Source organism: Ochotona princeps, chromosome 15, assembly GCF_030435755.1.
Source record: "Ochotona princeps isolate mOchPri1 chromosome 15, mOchPri1.hap1, whole genome shotgun sequence".
Classification (NCBI taxonomy): domain Eukaryota; kingdom Metazoa; phylum Chordata; class Mammalia; order Lagomorpha; family Ochotonidae; genus Ochotona; species Ochotona princeps.
This window is the reverse complement of record NC_080846.1, coordinates 51292851-51306165: the sequence shown is the minus strand read 5'-3', so window position 1 is coordinate 51306165 and position 13315 is coordinate 51292851. Positions and strand designations below refer to the sequence as shown.

The window sequence follows — 13315 nt, the reverse complement described above, 5'->3', positions numbered from 1 at the left end:
TCACTTTTGAAGAGGTGTTTACTGAATGCCTACTGTGTGCTCAGCCTTGCTCCCTACTGTGTGACACACAGGAATCCCCATGAAGAAAGCATCGCTGTGATGTTATTGTGCCATTTGGAAGATGTGAAAACTGAGGTGCGTGGGGTATGCATTAGGTTCAGCCATTGAGCAGCACTTGGCACTCCTGCACCCCACATTGGCAGGCTGGGTTCAAGGCTTGGCTCTATTCACGATCCAGCTTCCTGCTGTGGAAGATGGGAGGCAACAGGTGATGGCTCAAGGACTTGGGGTCCTGCCACCCTTGGTGGAGAACTGGAGTGAGCTCCAGGAGCTGATTGCTGCAGGTATTTAGGGAATGAACCAATGGATAAAAGATTCTCTCTCGCTTGCACCTGCTCCCTCCTTCTCTCTAGTTCTCTCAATGCTTTTGAATGTGAAGAACTCTAAGGACTGTAATTTGCATGTTATCACATCACTAGGAAAACAGCGAAGGTACAATTCGGGTCCAAGCACAGCAGAGTCCACGCATCCATGCATCCACGCATCTGACCCTCCGCTGCCATCCTGTGTGCCACTTGACAGGTCTTAGAATCAGCGTTGCTCTTGATGGTGGCCTACAGACAGAGGCAAGTGGCATATCCTATCGTCTGCTCCGTCCCTTGGGTCTTACACTGCCCAAGCCTGGCTCTGCCTTCCAGCTGCTGTAGTAGCTGCTGATCCCATGTAACCTGAGTCCCTCCTCATCACCAGCTCATCCACAGTGGCTTTTGACTTTGCCATGCAATACTTTCCCTGCTTCTCGCCTTCCTGCTCACTGCTCTGGTGAGCACAGCCTTGTCCAAAGAATACAGTCTACCACCCGTATTTCTCCCTTCCTCCTGGGACCTGCCCCTTGTCTACCCACTTCGGCTCCACCCTTACTCAGTGTGTCCTGAGCAGCCTCCAGTCTCGCTTTTGCCTTCTTGTACCCCAAATCTCCCATATGCCACGTGGCTCAGGCATCCGCGTTCACTCCCACCCAGTACCTACCCCGGTTAGAAGCACCAGCCACCGACAAAGCAGACAGACTCAGGGTGTAATTTCAAATGCAGTTTATTGCAACGATACGGGGGACGGGGGCGGGGGCGGGCTTGGGGACCTCTCCGCAGAACGCAAACAATTCGCTAGCACCTGATGAAGGGAACCAAAGTAGCGCCGAGGTAGCTGAAGAAGCCAGGAAGCCACGGGGCTCAGGCCGTGCTAAGCAGCCTGGTGCTGGACTTCGCAGTTGCTGAACGCAGGCTCGAGCTGAGAACGAAGTGGGGTGGGCAGGTGCTGCAGCTGGGCCCTGAGACTACCACGGATGGGGGAACCACGTGGGGAAGCGTGCGGGGATTCAGTGAGCTGCGGGGACAGCACGAGAGGCTGGAGCGAGACAAACTCCTTCCTCCAATCAGGCTGGAGCAATCGGCCTGGGTTCCGCCCAGCGAGAGACTGGGGTGGTGGCGGAGAGGGACAGCGGAGAGGGTTGCTGCCCCGGGTTCCTTAGGAGTAACTGGCAGACACGAACTTCACGCTGGAGCTGCCTCCGGAGGTCTTGGTCCCCCCAGAGCTGGACCCCCGGCCTCCAGATGAGCCGAAGCTGCCCCCAGAGCTCCCTCCTCCAGAAACCCGGCCGCCTGAGCTGCCGCCACCGCCTCCAGAGCCGCCTCTGCGGCCTCCACTGCTGCCCCCGGAGCCGGAGCCGTAGCCACCACCGCTGCCGCCTCTGGAGCCGTAGCTGCCACCGCCGCCGCCGGAGCCATAGCCGCCGCCGGAGCCATAGCCGCCACCTCCAGAACTGTAGCTGCCTCCTCCCCGGCTGCTACTTCCGCTGATGCTGGTGTGGCTGGTGCTCACAGCTGCCAAAGAGAGCGGCAGGTGTCTTCAATCCTGCCCCCTCCCCAATACCCGCGCGCAAGCGCACACACACACACACACACCCCAGCACGCGGCGCCCCCCCCCCCCCCGCCCTTCCCCAGGCAACTGCAGTACTTACATACGCTCACGTTGGGCGCGCATTCGCCAGACATCCTGCAAAAGAAGAAAGCAAATCCCGCTGACACCCTGCCTCCACAGAGCTCCCTCTTCTCCCATGCCCTTATGAGCTGTGGGGCGTCCCATGTGCAAACTCCTCCAGTACTCCCCCCACCCCCCGCCACCTCCAGCGTCAGCAGGCGTCCCAGGAGAGAGGAGGGGTCACCATATCGACATTGGCTTTGGGCCAAGTGACACCTGAGCCAGCCTAGGTGAAGTTTCAATTGCTCTATTGCAAATCCCAAACAAGGAAAAATAAATAAATAAATATGAGGAACTTGAATCTCTACCTCATCCTGCTCCAGTTCCTTCCATGCCCCACCCCCAGGACAGGAAGCAACAGAGGGTTGCGTCTCCTGCCATAGCATGCAGAGAAGGAAGCCCCTAAGAGGCAGTCACACTGCCCCAGCCCCTTTCTGCACCTGCTCTCCTCGCCCTCCAGGAGGGTCCTATAGGTGGCGATCTCCATGTCCAGGGCCAGCTTGGTGTTCATGAGGTCCTGGTAGTCACGCAGTAGGCGTGCCAAGTCTTCCTTAGCCTGCTGCAGGGCGTCCTCCAGCTCATTGAGCTTTTTCTGGGCATCCTTGAGGGCATTCTCCCCTCGCTGTTCAGCGTCGGCGATGGACTGTTGCAGGCTGGCGATCTGAGCCAGGAGAATCCAGTACATTGAGCCCTCATGTTTCACCCAGTTCACCTCCTCAGCCCGGTGAGGCTGACCACACACCAGCCCACACACACTCAACCCCCTGTGGACTCCATTAGAGGACCTTGGGGACACTGCGACAGTCCCTTGTGGCTCTTAACCCAGGTTCCTCCAAGTCTGACTCAGGATATCCCAGTAGCTATAGGAAGGAATGCAATCTTGGGCATGTATGGCAAGGTGCAACCGGGAAAGCCCCCTGCCTGCCATTGCCTGAACCTCACCCCACCTGGACACAGAGGGACCCTAGAAGGGAGGAGGCATGGACAGGCACCTGCTTCTTGACGCTGTCGATTTCAGATCGGAGTCTCTGAATCATGCGATTCAGCTCAGCTATCTCCATCTTGGAGTTTTTCACGCTGTCGCCGTGTCTACCAGCCGTCACCTGTAGCTCTTCGTACTAGAGATGGTACATCGTGGCAGTCAGAGGTGGGCACAGCACAGGCACACCAAATATAAAGAGGCATCTCAAAGTAACAGGATACAACACCCCAGGGAAGCTGGCTGGGCACTCAGTCCAGCTCACCTTGGTCTGGTACAGTGCCTCGGCCTCAGTCTTGCTTCTCTGGGCAATGTCCTCATACTGGGCCTTGACCTCGGCGATGATGCTGCCCAGGTCCAGCGAGCGGTTGTTGTCCATGGACAGCACCACATTGGTTTCACTAATGTGGGTCTGCATCTGGGACAGCTCCTGCAAGCGCATGACAGGTGAGCATGTCTCACAGGGCTAGAGCAAGACCCGGCTTAGAGGGAGGCGCATCCATTTAGATTAAAAAGAAAAAGGAAATCAGGGAAAATGGAAAGGATTACCATTTGGTAGAGAGTCGTGAGGAACTCAATCTCCTGCTGTAAGTTGTCAACTTTGGCCTGGAGGTCTACCTTGGCCAGGTAAGCAGCATCCACATCCTAGAGGGGGACCAAGGACATCGGGCAGTTGCCTCTGGCTGGCCATAGGCCAGGTGGAATGTATGATCCCCTCTATACCTTCCCACCCCAAGGAGAGTTCCGCTCCTCTGGCCTGCCCATTGAGAACCCACCTCTTCCCTGTGGAGGGTGCCAAGGCAATGAAGAAGCCCGGTACCCCAAGAGGGAGTGCAGGTCTGTGAGGCTGTCCTCAGCAATCCCACCTCCCCCCAGCCTGGCTCTCCACATCAGGGCCTCTTTTCATTCCATCTCTGTACACATCCCTTCCTTCCTTCCTTATCCCAGAGGTGAGCCCCAGCCTGCAGAATCCACTCACCTTTTTGAGGGTCACAAACTCATTCTCTGCGCTCGTGCGCTTGTTGATCTCATCCTCATACCTGCAGAAAAGCAGACACGGGTAAGAGATGCCTCGAGTCCAGCATTCTAGTCTGAAGGCCACATGGCCTGGCCTGACCTGGTCTCCTTGGGAAAGTATGGCATAGCTCAGGCACCCCTCAACTTCTGAGCCACAAAACCTTCGAAACTATTTCCAACTCTAAGAACATGAAGAGCTCTGAACATGGCTCCTGGATTTGCCTCTAGCCTAAGAAAAGACACAGGTGCACCCTTCTTTGTAGGCTCTGCTCCTTGCTTTCCAGAAATCTCTAAAAGCATGAGTCAGGACAGGAAGTGACAGGAGGGGAAAACAGGGAGGGAGAAAAGGGAGGAATCCCTATACCCACAAGACTGTCGTGGAAAATAAGTTTTAAAAATGGAAATAAGAGGGGGAAGGGAGTGGGCATTATTGGTCATTCTGTTATGTCCTCATAAAATAGATAGTTTGGGATTTTAAAAAAAAAACTAACTCTGCACACCCCCAAATTCTGGATTTGATCACATGTAACCCCGTATTGTCAAGGAAGCGCGGTTTGCTCCCCCTCCCCAATCACCACTAGGCTCCCTTACTTATTCCGATAATCTTCCACTAGGTCCTGCATGTTCTTCATCTCAGAGTCCATCCGAGACTGGTCGCTCTTCAGCTGGTCCACCCTGTTTCGGAGGCTGCTGATGTATGCTTCAAATAGGGGTTCCAAGTTCTGGGATCTGGTGGTGGTATCCACCTGCTGTAGCAGCTCCCACTTTGTTTGCAGCACCTGGTTCTGCTGCTCCAGGAAGCGCACCTAAGAACACGAGACCCCCTCATTCTTGCTGCAGAAATCTAGCCCCATGGCCACTGGACACCAAAGACCACCTTGCAGCCAGGCCACACCTCACCAACGGCCAAGCACATTATTGCAACTATGCTTTGAAATACACATATAGATAGTGAAGAGATGTGCTCCCAATTGGGGGCACAGGGTGTAGGGTACCATCAATATTGGTTTGCATTCCCTCACATGATTTGAAAATATGTGGGGGAAATCCAAAACTTAGATTGGAAATTTGTTGTGGAGAAATCTGGGTTGAGATTGTTAAAGATCTCGTTTTTTAAAAAATGAGATGATTTTGTGTTTTCCCAGAGCTTGGAAATATTCATCTAAGGAAAAAAAAACATGTATAAACTGTAGCCAATGCTAACATGAAGGGCTCCCTTCTGCAAACCCGCAGCATCTGACCCTGCCTCACTGCATCTTGTCTACCACCAAACCCCAGGTCACATTTCACGGGCGATCGTTCCAGGATTCTCCATAGGGAGATCTTTCCAGGATTGTCATGGACTCTCTACAAAGTTCAGAGAGCTCCAGTTCTTTGAGCTTCATTCAGCAACCATGATTCACAATGCAACTCAAGCAGGGACTGAAACGGACTTGAAGGTCAATGGTCCATGCTGACAGACCAGAGAAACCCGGGTTCAGGCCAGGGTGGTCGCTGGCACCACTCCCAAATGCATTTCTGAGTCAGCTCCTGGAAAGCCAGGAGCTGTTACTCATGCAGACACTGAGAACCTGAGCTCGAAGCCACACCTGCTGTGGCTGCCCGGGATGCCAAGAGGCCAGGTGATATTCACTCACCTTGTCGATGAAGGAGGCAAATTGGTTGTTGAGGGTCTTGATTTGCTCCCTCTCACGAGACTTGACTTTTTGGATTTCGGGGTCAATCTCCACATTGAGGGGTTGCAGGAGGCTCTGGTTGATGGTGACTTCCTGGATGCCACCAGGGGGGCAGACGGGCCCAAAGCCACCCCCATAACCACCACCCCCAAAACCACCCCCGCCAAAACCACCACCCCCAAAACCACCTCCACTGCCAAAACCGCCACCACCAAAACCACCACCGCTACCAAAACTGCCACCAAAGCCGCCGCCACCAAAGCCACCGCCACCAAAGCGTCCACCTCCTCTGGCCACACTCATGGAGATGCTTTTACTGCCCCCGAGGCTGACCAGGCTGCGACTCCCGAAGCCACCACTGCCACCCCCGCTGCTACAGAACCCTCCCGTGAATCTTCCACCTCCTCCACCGCCGCCGCCACTGCGGCGCACAGAGCTGCTGGTGGAGGTGGTCCTGCGCTGGCAGCTGAGGACCCCAGCCGAGCCGGAGCTGAAGCCCCCTTTGCTGCGGTACCCAGACCTGCAACTGAACTGCCGGTTCATGGTGCCTGAGAGAGGAGCAGAAGCAAAGCAGACAGAGAACAAGAAGGAGCTCAAGCCCTCCTCTAAGCCCCAAGTGCTGAGGCTCGCCCTTATATAGCGGAGGGCGGCTGGGCTTGGTCCCTCACAGTCAGCACCAACGCGATGCCCGTGCAGGGTTTGGCTCGCCTGCAGCCATACAAGATCTTTACGAGCCTCAGCAATACGATAAACACTACACACCTAGCTCCAGGAGGGGCGCTCAGAATTGCTGTGGCTGCAAGATTGGTAATCGTCTTATCAGAAAGAGATCTCTCCCAAAGCGCTGGTGACTCGTGGAAGGCAGGACCCCACCGTCTGCCACCCCGGCAGAGGATTTCACCACACAAGGATATGTAAATGTTCCTTTCGCCTTGCCCTTTTCAAGCTCCTCAACACGCTCTTTCACGCGGGTAGCAGGTGCAATTCTCCATGCCTTGGATTTCACGTCTCAGGTAAGAGATGACTCCAGGCCAGTTTCTGAGATTTGCCCTCCAAACCCAGAGTTCCCTGAGCTCTAACTTCCAACATAGAGCTGAGAGTTTTTAACAACTGGAAAGTGAAAAGATGTGGCTGCCAATGAAAGTATCAGTGTATGTTGCTGGTATGTACCAGGGACACGGCGCACAGCACCCCAGCAGCAGGAGCAGGTGCCCATGGGCAAAATTGTAACACATGGAGAAGTGAGCTGAGCAGACAGGAGGACATGCAGGTCAGCTGCTAGCTGACATACTGGACTCTAGAGGGAGGCTAGTGTTGGAGTTCTAGAAAGCTCGATCAGAGAGCTCCCATGGTCACTGGAGGCCATGGGAACAATGATACTAGCTCATCTGAGTCAGAGATGGACCGTGGACCTGGCAATGGTCTGCAGAGTTGACCAAGAACCTTGAGCTGCAGACTCATTCTATTTGAGAGAAGGGGAAACTGAGGCCCAGAGCATGAGCAACCTGCCTGAGGCTGCAGAGACAGAAGAGTGGCAGGACTGGGGTTGGATGAGAGCCCTCGCTACACCTTGCCCTGTCCTCCCCCACATGGCGTGAGACACCACGGTCCTCCTGCCTGCCATGTGTAACACCAGGCAGCATGGGAAGCCGAAAGTGCCAAGGCCAGGAGGTTTATCTCCATCCTTGGAGTTGGTGGCTCCTGGCATGTGCTACTGCTAGGGAAGTGTCTCCCACTCATGCAGAGAGGGAAAACTGGAGATGCAGAGTTCAGAGAGGAATGCTTACATCTAGCCACACATATGCCCAGCCAGGACATCTTCAGCTGGTCTTCCTGGAGAGTAGCACTCAATCAGTATTAACGGAGGTAGTGGCATAGCATGGAGATCTGGAAAGACCCAAACTTCACACATGTGCACATACACTCTCACACACACACACACACACATGCCTGACATGTATACAGAAGCCTGACACGCTCTGTGTGCAAAGCCACAAAGGGCCAGAAAGGTGGGGACAAGCCAACTCCCAGTGTAGCCACTTCACTAAGCAGCTCAGCATGGGAGACCAGACACTTGCCCCAAAAGTCTCTGGTGCAGATGGGACATCTGCACTGAAAGGGGGTTAATGAAGAGCGTTTGGGCCCATTGTCTGAATCTGCAGCAAGATGCTATGCCAACACTCCCACCAAGTCTCATCCCTCCTCCCCTCCCACTATGTTAGCCTTCCATCCTCTTCTCAGAGGTGTCCCTACCTCCCCACTGCCCATCTTCCTCCTGTGTGTGTGTGTGTGTGTGTGTGTGTCCTGGCACCACCATCCCCAGACTACTGAACCAATCATCTCTTTAGGGAATGAGTAAGCTGGGACTTGGGAACAATGGGGCCTGGGATGGTCTTGGCGTGGTGATGGCTGTTGCCTCATTCCCTTCTGACAGGCAATCAAAATTCTTTCAGTTCAGCACACTCCCTGTGAGACATTCAGTTGCAAACAATCAATTCCTTCTAGCATTTTGGAGGGGCGTGCATATGTGTTTGAGTGTGTGCATGTGTCCGTGCTGTCCAAACCAGGTGTCACAGAGAAAAAACAGAGACGGATGGTCAGCACAGGTCCCAGAGGCATGACAAGGTGCAGGAAGCAGCCGCAATAGGCACCTGCACAGCTCACCTCCCCCCTCGCCCCCAACACACACGCACCAGAACTTGAGAACCAAGCAGCCGAGCCACTTTCACCTACTTCCCACAAACCGAAAGCTGGAGCTCAGAGAGATCTAGCGACGGGCCTCCTCTGTGCCCTCCAGCAAGGAAAAATGCACACACAGGGCTAAAGCCACCCTGATCTTTCGTGTTTTCAATTCAAGTACACAAGGGAAACCCAGAACATCCCCCTCCCCACCCCATCTACAGGGACTAAGCCCCCCTCCCTCTAACATGTCTGGCAGAAGCAGAAGAGCAGGGGCCTGGAGAAGCGAGACAGCTTTGCCGAGCCCCACAACCCATCCCTGGGAACCCTCCGATTCCGGAATCAAACTCCGCTTCTCTCAGTGCAAGTTCCCTTCGGGGCAATCCAACAGGCTTGGAATGGCAATGGGACTGGCTGACCAAGTTCCACCCATGGATGTTGTGGGATGGCCCCAGCAGTGTTGTGGTGCAAATATGGGCAGGAGGGGCCACTGGTAGGCTGCCCTTGTCTGACCTTCAAACCTCTCCCTCACTGCACACCTTCCCCTGCACACCTCCACCCTAGCCTCACCCCCACGCCCTGCCCTTGTCCGCTCTGCCCCTCTCCATCTCTCCTCTCTCCTCTCTTCTCCAAAAGGCCTTCCAGCTGCCTCCCCCACTCGCTAAAAACATCTGCCCTGCAGGTCAAGCTCAGGGCATGTGAGGTCTCCTCTGAATATGTTCTCAGTCCATCCGACCTTGGGAGCAATTGCTTCCATCTCTGGTTGGTGATTAGAAAGGCCCAGCTCATACCTCTTCCAGGGGCCTTCCTTGACAATCACCACCCAGCTGTCCTATTGATGTATTTTCCTAAGCTCAGTTGCCACTAGATTCAAGTGCATATGGATGGGTTCAAATGGCTCGTGTGTGTGTGTGTGTGTAATGCATAGTTGAATGCCTCCCCAGTTACTTTATGTAAGCCAAGATCTTCTCAGCGGAAAGAAAAGCTAAGCACCCCCTCCATGTCTTTAGGAGTTTGTCCAGTTTTCCACAGGGTCCCAAGTCCCCCATGGGGTATCCCCAGAAGTACTAGAGAGCCAGAACACCTGCCACTCTCACACACATATACACATGCCAGAGCTAATCATGGAAAGAAGGCTGCCACAGGTGAGCCACAAGGCATGGGCAGGGGCAGGTGTGGCGATGTTCTGAGAGATTTTTGAGGGATGGGACTGTGAAAAGAATCAAAGGAAGACATGCAATGACAAGTCACCCAGCCCTGGGGGACTCTCCCGAGACGTGGGAGAAGGAAATTCCAGGAGAGTGGGGGAGATTGAAGCCCGGGAGGAGTGGAGGAGGAGGAGAGAGGCTGCTGTGGAGAGGCAGGCGGGGCAAGGTGTCGAAAGCCCACAGCCCCGCGGAGGAGGCGACAGAGAAGCTTCTCACGGAAGGCACAGGTGCAGGGTGTGGGGCGGCGCCTATTTAAGACACTCAGCTAAAGACAAGACCCCCAGGAGTCCCTTAGTAGCCATGCTGCGAAGAGCAGAGGCTGCGAGTGTGAGGAAGCTATAGATCAAGGCAGGTGGCAGACAGGCTTGCCCTGTACCAGGAGTCCCCAGGCCTGGGGACCATTCCTGCCTCTGTATATGTCTGGCTGTGAGACCTTAGGCAGATTACTGACCCTCTCTGGGCAGGTCCCTTCCTCTGTACAATAGGGGTGGGGGCTGAGTTTATCACTGATAAAGAGGGAGCTGTCCTCCTGACTTTGGTGAGACCAAGAGATTGTAAACTGATCAGGGTACAACTTGGATCAAGCCCGTGGTTTTCTGGGCACAAGGCCAAGTTCAGCAAAGGAAGTTCAAGGTGAAGAGAGAAAAGAGGCAGGTGTAGTGGGGGCTGGAAGGAACTGGTGCTTGGTTTCATTGCTCCCTCCAGCAACAGGGACCAACACCACTCACTGTGAACAGGGACCAGCCCTGAGGACTCACACACGGAGGGGGGTACCTGTGGAAACCAAGAGTGCCCTGAGTTCTCCAGGAGGGTCTTTAGACCCACAGGTTGGGTCCCATGGGCACATCAAACGAGCTGAAGGCATGCAGCTTCCTAGCCCCATTGGCAGGCCACTCCCCACCAGGGCAGCAAGTCCAACAGTATTCTGGGAGTCACCCTGAGCTCACTCAGCTTGTTAATATGAAGCAGCATCCTGGGCCAGAGGGCTGGGTAACTGAGGAGGTGACAGACTCTTTCCTGGACTGGAAAGTTGTCTAGCCCAGAAACACATGCCTCTTCCAAGGTCAAAGTTAGAAGGTACCCAGCCAATGGGTGCTCCTCCTATTCTCCGCAGCCTGAGATTGGAATCTCGGCTGATGAGAAACTGATGGAATTAAATTTAGATTTCTTGTAGCGCCCCGCCCTGCCACAGTCTCTCCAGGGAGAGGAGCAGATGGCAAGCCTACCATGGGACTTTCCAGCTCCTCTTGAATATTATCTACCTTGTGGCAGGTGTGGCAGGGCCAGGATGTGAGCTCCAGGGACCCTGAAAGGACCAGATAACCCCCTCCCCATAGAGTTTCCCCAGCTCCCTCCCAGGGACAGCAAGGACAGACAGGATCATGTGTGGACAGCCATTTGCTGGTGGTTTTAAGAGTTGCTTGTCAATTGTATTGGGATGAGTGGGGGGCAAGAGGCCCTAACTCCCAGAGGGGCCTCCCAGCATCTCTACTAGGCTCACTAGCTACACAGAGAAGTGTCTCCCCAGTGGCTTGGAGCACCAGGCCCCATGGCTTGGGTCTCCAGAGTCATCTGTCCTTATCAGAGCATCAAGCTGGGACTTCCCATGTACACTTCATGAGATCTACACCCAACTCACTCCTCTCCTCTCTGGCATTCAGTTCTCAGTGCCCTTGTCCTGTAGCATCCTGGTGCCTTCCTAGGATTCAGGCCATGGTGCCCTCCTTTCAGCACTATCCCAAGAAGTCCTACGTGCTAGAGATAGTCAAAACTTCCAAAGAGATAAGACAAGGCCAGAGACTGTTTTCTGGGCAATCTCAATTTCCACCTTGGAGAGTGACGAGAAAGAGTACTTTGGCCCAGAACCCAGCTGGCCTGCTTAGAAGCACAACCCATGTGTGTCTGGTCCCAAGAGCACCAGGCGTCATGCTGCACAAGACAGCTGGTGGTGCCAGAACACTGGGCTACAGTGTAGGAGCCCCAGGCTTCTGCACAATGTTCTCCTTCCTGGCTTTTGTCTTTGCCATTTTACACAGAGAACAGCATCCCCTGTAGGTCTCAGCCTCGGCCATCTGAATTCTCAGAGTAGCGTAAAACATGATGTCTACCCACCCTTCACTCCTTCCTCTCTGCCTCCTGCCAAGGGCTCAGCCAAACTCTGCTTAAAAGCTGGTACACCTCCCCAGGAATCCTCTCCCATGACAAGATCACTGCAAAGGGGCAGCTCATCTGGGATCCTCTCTGCTGTAGTTCCCACTTGTGCATCTGGCCTGTTGGCCAGGGTCTACCCCAACCATCCCTCTCATCTCCCCTTGGTGGTAGCTTCCCCACCTTCCCACCTCCTGCCAGGATTCCCAGTTGTCATCTCAGTCACTCTCCTCTGACCAGGCTCCTTAGGTACCCCAGCCCTGAGTGCTCCAGACCCCCAGAGAGACCTGGGTTTCACAGGAGCCTAAACAAGCTGCCTCCCTCGCTCTCCTCTCTTGCAGGTTCCCAGGACCAATTCCAACAGCCGCCGCACCCCACTGACTCACACCTTCTCACTTCATTGTACCTGTGTCCTTGCTACCAGCCTGCCCTTGCCTTTCCTGCCTCCTCCCAATGCCCTTGACTGTCACCTTCCCACGTAGCATGTGGCATCTCTCTTCCCAAGCCCTTTTGTCCACCTTTCCTCTCTTTGGGTCCACTGCTGGGCCAGGGATGACAGAGGCACACCTCTAGCCAAAAGCATAAATAATAGCCATGTGGGCTATGCTTGCATGAGTCCCACATCCAAATTCCACCGTGTTCCTGCTCCCCCATCCCCACCTCTGGGAAATGAGAAAACAGGTCACACTTTTTCTGTGAACCCAGAAACACACGTACAATGGGTGATGGCTCACCACTGCCCATTCTTGCATTTCTGTACCTTTGCTTCACTCGAGACATCAACTACATATGCAGTTGTTCACAAGGCCCACCTGACAGTGAGCTGTGGCCCCTGGGCGCCTCTGCTCAGTTTCTGGGGCCCACCTGCTCCTCCTCACTTACTCATTTCCTCTCATCTCTCTGAGTCCCTAAGCAGACCCTCTCCCTGTCTCAAGGGCCTTCCTTGACCCCAGCACCCACCTGCACCCACTCCCTTTCCTTCCCCTGTCCTATGTTCCAGCTCCACACTGGTTCCAGGGGTATGCTGGCACCAAACTTCCCTTCCGTGCCTCTGGTCCCAGCTCTAGTTCTAGTGGGTGGATGGATGGGTGGGTCTGCCTGTGTCTTCAGAATACATCTTGCCTCCTCCCTCGGGGTAGGCACCCACAGAAGGACACCCTGGGATTCTTCCTCCTTCTGAACCCCTGCTTCCCTGTTAAAGACTAGCCACTTTTAAGATTAACCCATGAGATCCCTCATGTCAAGGCATTGTGTGTGCAATAAAAATCCTTCACCTCCCAAACACAGATAATGACAGAGACCTGCTGAGGCTAAAGAAGTGACACGTTGTGGCCAAGCAGCCATTTGAGATCACAGGAAGCTTTTATTGTAGAAAGACCAGAAAATGCCAAGCCCTTCAGAATAAAGCTTTCGACCAGGAAGCAAGCTCTCCCTACGGGACCCAGATGGAGCCCATCAGACATCCCAAGAAAATTGTGGATTGGAGAGTGGAGGGGCTGCATTGGAACCCAGTCACCACCGGCAGTGACTCCGGGTTTCAGAGCAAAGCCACAGTCCTTCTCTTAAGGCC

General features: G+C 54.4%; 1 protein-coding gene across 1 annotated transcript; it reads right to left on the bottom strand.

The window, feature by feature from the left end:
* Positions 1 to 1139: 1139 nt before the first annotated feature.
* KRT1 (keratin 1) lies at positions 1140 to 6253 on the bottom strand. The gene is made up of 9 exons (XM_004583295.3): positions 5672 to 6253; positions 4626 to 4840; positions 3997 to 4057; positions 3567 to 3662; positions 3283 to 3447; positions 3031 to 3156; positions 2479 to 2699; positions 2019 to 2053; positions 1140 to 1880 (listed from the first exon to the last, which is right to left on the bottom strand). The coding sequence occupies exons 1-9, from the start codon at positions 6251 to 6253 to the stop codon at positions 1525 to 1527; spliced, it is 1857 nt and encodes a 618-aa protein (XP_004583352.3). The 3' UTR covers positions 1140 to 1524.
* Between the last annotated feature and the right edge of the window lie 7062 nt (positions 6254 to 13315).